Source organism: Halyomorpha halys, unplaced genomic scaffold (assembly GCF_000696795.3).
Source record: "Halyomorpha halys isolate HHAL.00 unplaced genomic scaffold, Hhal_1.1 Scaffold1866.1, whole genome shotgun sequence".
Classification (NCBI taxonomy): Eukaryota; Metazoa; Arthropoda; class Insecta; order Hemiptera; family Pentatomidae; genus Halyomorpha; species Halyomorpha halys.
In genome coordinates this window covers 101,123-107,695 of record NW_027110110.1, presented here as the reverse complement: position 1 = coordinate 107,695, position 6,573 = coordinate 101,123, and the positions used below count along the sequence as shown (strand labels likewise).

The following is a 6,573-nucleotide window of genomic DNA, read 5'->3' as shown; positions in this document are numbered from 1 at the left end:
CTTTTCAGAACAACTAAAAAACCAAAGAAACATATCAGTCCGAAAATATTTTTAAGTAAAAAAAACTGAGGAAATCAGACCAGTAGTGAGAGTATGGGCGAGCTGGTGCACTTCCATGAGCAGCCAATCAGAAGCCAGCATTTTGATGAACCTCAGGTCCCTTCCCTGCACCAAGGGGGGGGGGGCTCCACCCGCCCTAATCTCATTTTTCTAACACAAATAATTTTTCTTACTCTTCCTCCTTATCAAATATTTTTCAAATCAATTCCAACATGTTGGTAGATAAATTTTAGGTAAATAGATTTTTTTCCTTGTCTGTGAAAAATTTTTTGAGAGCAGTATTAAAAAAAATCGGAAATGAGGGCTCGGCGAGCCCCCCCCTTGGTGCTGCTAGGGTTAAGACAAGTCAAAAATAATGAAGGAAAATAAATTAAAAACTTCAGAACCAATTACTTCTTCAAAATCAAACAAAATATTAATTTTGATAAAATTTGTGATGAAGGGTCTGGTACTTTTAGTGACTGGGATGAAGATGAATGAATTTGGCATGGGGAAAAATATAACTATATGAAAAAGATGAAGACTCAATTAAATGTGTATCTTGTTCAAGATGAAGGATGTACTCAATATGATGATAAATGTGAGTGACTGTTGTAGCACATTATATCCACTGAGTTCTAAACAATTACATGGAAAATCAAGTTTTACCATTTTTGGACATTATTTTATTTATTTCTGATTTTACCATATTTTTATTTTCCTTATAATTTAATTTATCACAAAATAGGTAAGTATCACAGTAAAATTTGATAGTATTATTCCAAATGGTACGCTTATTTTTCCTCTTCTATCATAAATATATAATACACTGTTGTAGATATAAACGCAGTTTAATATAATAAAAATTTTAATGATGTTTTGACTACTAATAAGACATAACTATTTCGAAATGATTTAACAGAAATCTTGATTTTCCAGAAAAACTAAAAATTTCAATATTTATTCAACCTGATTGAATATGTTTTAGTAATATTATTTTAATGGAGGAACAACGAACCTGGCAAAGATTCAAGTACTCTGACTATTGCTGGTTCAGTTAGTCCAAAAAGATCTTCCCCGGTAACATAGCGAGAAAACAATTGAACAACAGAGGAAACCTTTCGAAGCTCAGCAAGAGGTTCTAAAACTTTCAACCAAACTCCTCTTGGTGTATTGTCACGAAGTTCCATATCAGCTTCCCCCCGCTCCTCTACTGTGATACGGAACTCTGGTTTATTATCTACATCTCCAATGGAGCAGATGTATCTACAGCGTTTGTTGACCGTGCGCATGCTCCAATACATTCTTATCTAGAAAAAAAAAAAAAAATTATTAACATAAATTTATACCGCATGATTTTAAAGAATAAGGATGATGAAATTTATAACATAAAAATAATTAAAAAATTATTATTTAACTTAAAAATTGTCAACTTACTATTTTATATCCAACAGGATAGATGTAGTTCGGAGTATGAAATGCTTGCAGTTGATGAGGAAGTAATTGACCAACAGATAAAAAAATCAGAGAACCAACCCTGAGGAGAGATGTCTGTTCAGAATGGTGCATGATAGCGGCCACTTGGCGATTTTCATCTCGAGATATATACACACGCCTCATAACAGATAAAGTCGTCAGTTCATTTTCCTTTTCGTTCTTTGGTACATGGCTACTACAGAACAGTGTCTAAACACAAATGAAATACAGAGTTATTTACAAACATTTAGTTTAATTTTAATTTTTAAGGTTGAAAATATTTAAGATATTTAGTTGTCTATTTCAGAAAAATGATTAGTTATTAAAGGAATCAACAGGAAAAAAGAAATTAATAACTATTTATAAAATATTATTTAGACCGCACTGATAATCACGAAGAAGATAGTATCAGTAGTGAACAAGAAAATTCAAAATATATATATATTCAAATTCACCGAAACCAGATTTTTTGCCCCATACTACTGGCTATGTCAAGGCAACCACAAAAAAAAATACACAGAAAGTGAAATTAACAGATAAAGTCATCAGTTCATTTTCCTTTTCGTTCTTTGGTACATGGCTACTACAGAACAGTGTCTAAACACAAATGAAATACAGAGTTATTTACAAACATTTAGTTTAATTTTAATTTTTAAGGTTGAAAATATTTAAGATATTTTCTAAGAGTGATTAAGATATTTATAAGAGTGACGCCTAATATGACAAAGAGATTTGAACTAAGTAATACAACAGAAATAATAAGCAAGGTGAAAATAAAATTAGTCAATTTTGTTAAGCTGTTTTGAATCAAAAAGGTAGAAGAAAAAAAAATGTATACACTTTTTTTTTTCAACTAATAATGTTATAGTATAGTTTTTAATTTAATTCATTTTTCTGATTAGACTACAACTTTTTTTACCACATTGTACATTTTTGTTTTTACAACGATTAAACTGAACTATGATTTAAGGTTTTATCTTTTTTTAATGGATGATCTTTAAATCCCTGATTGATAAATACTGAAAAACGCTACAAACTTATTTTACAACCCAATACCTTCTATTATTATATTACTATTTTAGCCTTTCTTATAATGTTCTGTCATTCATTTAAAAACTTATAAATATGAACTTTTAACATTATTCACTCTTTTTTGTCAATCATTTCTTTTTTTTTTTTTAATTTATTATAAGAAGTTACATTTTGATTTAATATTACATATTTTTTATTTTATTTGTTGATTTTTTTGCTTTCTACAAGACACTAAAGTCTAATTTTATTTTCTGGATTACTATTCTGAAGGGATTCATCAAAGAATAAATATAGAATTTCGTTATTACTATTTACTATTACTACTACTACATTAACATAACATAGAAGGTGAGTGCAAATTTAAGATATGTTAACATATAGGGTTAGAATAACAAGTCCTTTCGGTTTTGGTATTCATGTTTTGTTTATAATACATCACATTTTTCTGATGCAATTAATCCCAACAGAGGATTGTTTATCCTATTTGTAATGTGTAAACAGTTATGTCTGTTGACACTTAAGATTAGGTCAGTATTGTGTTTGTGATCCAGCTGAAAACATGGACGGAAATATTTTTTTTTATTATTTCAAAAAATGAAAGCGAGCAGCAGAGGCACATAAAAAAATATGCGTGGTGTATGGAGATAATGCCTTAACAGACGAACATGCTAAAATTGGTTTGCCAAGTTTTGAGCAGGAAATTTTGACATAAACGACGCACCATGACCTGACAAGAAATTGAAACCATTGATGTTAAGGCGATAGTCGATCAAAATCCATCCCAATCAGTACGAAACATTGCAGAGGTCCTAGAAGTATCACATACAAGCATAGAAAATCATTTGCGGAAGGTCATCAACGTTTCTAGGCTTGATGTTTGGGTCCCCCACTCTCTGACCGAATCTAACTTGGCAACACGCATTTCCAATAGTGATTCACTGTGGAAACATCAAGAAAATGATCCATTTCTTAAAAGACTTGTGACAGGGGATGAAAAGTGGATTGTCTACGATAATATAGTGCGAAAAAAATCTCAAGAGACCCAGCAACTTACCACACCTAAAGCAGGATTGCACCCAAAGAAGATAATGATTTCTGTATGGTGGGATTTCAAGGGTGTGATTTTTTATGAGCTATTGCCACAAGGTGCATTGATCGATTCCTTTCTATACTAATATTAACAAAATTGGATGAATCTACTCGAAGAAAACGCCTAGAATTGCCAAATCGAAAGGGTGTAGTTTTCCATCATGACAACGCTAGGCCCCACATTTTGTTAGTCACACGCAATAAATTTTGTCAGGTAGCACCTTGATCACTTTTTTGCTAATAAACCATAGTAATAGACATTCTATGAACATGGGATTATTTAGCTGTTAGAGATATGGGGTAAGGTAATCGAAAATAATGGACATTACATTGTAAATTAAAATAAATATTATATACAGAATATACTTAGTTTTCTTTCACCCAAAAAAATCAAAAGGACTTATTTACCAACCCTACACTTATTAAATACACTTTTTTTTTTTTTTTTTTTTATGGTTTTTCACAGTACAAAAAATAAAAATAAAAATTAATTTTTTTTTTGTGGAAGCATTGCCCAATGAAGTGGGTATTAATCATATAATTCCAAACTTCTGTTGAAAGTTCTGATCTAATCATTAATTTATAAAAGCTAAACTTATAAACATCAATTAAATTAATGCCACCTCAAAAACAGACATTCAGTGAGATATCAGAAATTTCATGAATGAAAAAAAAAACATTTTTTTTTTTTTTTATTATCATGGCTTATAATAATATATTATATACTTACAATATAATCTAAGATATACTAACCTTATTTTTAAAAAATACACATTGGTCTTTTACTGCGCACGGTAAATGATAAACTAAGGAACAGCGCATTTTATAACATTTTAAGGTGGCTCCGGTTGTGTTGCAGTAAGCACAACTAACGGAAAGCCCATTTTGAAGGGCAATTTCAACGTTCATCAAACCTCCATTAACTGTTTCATATACTTCATCAGACCAAAGGGCACAGTTCAAATGGATCCATTTATTTACATCATAGTTCAATAATCTGTTAAAAAAAAAATTAAAAGTTATAAATATAAAACTATGCATGAATACTTAATAGTATAAGATACTAAAGGGGTATTTTGGTTTATGAAAACGATTCTTTATTAAATTAGGATAATCTGTGAACTTATAATTCAGCATATAGAGGGTAAAGTGAAAGCAAGATAGATTATGCTTGAAGATGGAAGAGGCAAATAATAAAGCATTAGTCCCCTATTTTGGGGACCCCATTGGGATAACAAACAAGCATATTATTATCTTTGATAAAATGGTGTTTTATTTTAACAAGATATTAGTAGATTCAGTAAAATGTGGATAGATATTGAGTTAGATTAGAAAGACAAAAATAAATGCTAACTCTGATGAATGTCTTATTAGTTTATAAGTTTGAAAAAGCAAAATTATATAAAATAAATATTTAATAGTAGATAGAAAAGATCAATTACCTGGCAGGACCATCAGTGACACCATCGCCAACTTGATGACAAAGTAGGCAATGTCGACTATCCTCAGGCAATTTCAAAGGCATAACCGTGATACCACTCTTAAACAGCATCTAAAAAAAAAAAAAATAAGCACACGCTCACCTTTTAAAAACTGCAAGTATTCATACAAAATAATAGTGCTAACAGTAGCTACAATTTTAAATCAGCAATACCAATGCTGGAATTGAGAAATCTGATCTTAGATTAAAATTTAGTGACCCTTAAAATCCCAGAACATTGAGTTTATAGTAATTTTGAAATTTTTAGTAGCTATAAACTTTTTTTTGTGAGATATAACATGTAAGGACCATAAAAATTACCAAACACCGGATGTTCCAAGTGAATTAGTCAGTTGATTAGAAATATTTGTCATCATATTGTATTTACTCACAAAAATGTGATCCTAGACCATCTGATTAATGAATTTTCTTTTCATTAGTCTTTTTTCAATAGCATATTCAATATTTTGATCTAAGAAAAGATTTGTTAGATAAGACTAGTCTTGCAATTATGAGTTAGTAATTAAATACAATTTAGACAATTTTTCCTTCAATTATAATTTAATTATTTTATGCATTGATTTAAATTTAGATGCATTTTATAAGTAAATAGCATTTTTAAATCAATTTAATAACGCGAACTGCTCTAACCAGTGAAGGGTCAGGAGCTCAGTACTTTGTCTAAGATCACACTCAACCACCACGTTTTTCCTAAACTAGGGGCACCCAATTTAAGAGGCTGACTGGGGCTCCTGAACCCATAGGGGTGACTAATGGCTACAGTAACACAATAAATATCAGCCACAGCAGGATTCAAACCTGGATCTTTAGAGTCAATACCACAGTGCCTTACCACTGAGCTACACCACTCCTAAAATCTCTTTAAACACGATTTAATTATATTGTAATTTTAATCGCTAAAATAATTGTTTGTAATATTTTGATTTAAAGATAACAAATTGTTCAAGGTCAAAGTTACGTGAAGTCCATTCCCTACATCAGTAAAGTTGATAGGGACAACATTTTACATATGCAACCTATAAATGCATACAACATTAAAATATTTATTTTTTATATAAACCGAAATTTATATAAAAAAAGTTCATAATATATTATTTTGAACATGAACTTATGTCCAATTAGAGAAATTAGTTTTTAAAAAATATTCAATTGTTAACGGATATAGCTAGCTACATAAAGCATTGGTCTTCTCCAAGAATGGAAAATAATAAGTTGGTCCTTGTACTTTTGATCAGATAACACCTTGTTGTGTTATGTTTGTTTGTGTTTTTAAATTCCATATTATTACAAATGGGAGGCCACTTTGAAATAATATAAAGCAGTTGTTATCAGTCTGTTTTTTCAATTTAAAATCGGTATATCAATGTATATGTTGGAAAGCCAAAGATAGGAAGTCATAGAAGGTAGTGGAGAATGATAAAGAAAGCATAAATAAA

At 30.1% G+C, this 6,573-nt stretch overlaps 1 protein-coding gene across 12 annotated transcripts in view; it reads right to left on the bottom strand.

Moving 5' to 3' along the window:
- The window catches only part of LOC106690765 (histone-lysine N-methyltransferase 2C), a 90,931-nt gene that overhangs the window by 6,042 nt on the left and 78,316 nt on the right, over positions 1–6,573 (bottom strand). For 11 of the 12 annotated variants that reach the window (XM_014436302.3, XM_014436307.3, XM_014436310.3 and 8 more), the window contains 4 exons: positions 5,079–5,188; positions 4,390–4,633; positions 1,477–1,725; positions 1,058–1,349 (listed from right to left, as the gene is read on the bottom strand). In XM_014436302.3, coding sequence (XP_014291788.1) covers positions 1,058–1,349; positions 1,477–1,725; positions 4,390–4,633; positions 5,079–5,188 — 895 coding nt within the window. Of the gene's footprint in view, positions 1–1,057; positions 1,350–1,476; positions 1,726–1,986; positions 2,113–4,389; positions 4,634–5,078; positions 5,189–6,573 lie in introns of those variants that run through there. The other variant, XM_067048181.1, reaches the window with a different exon arrangement.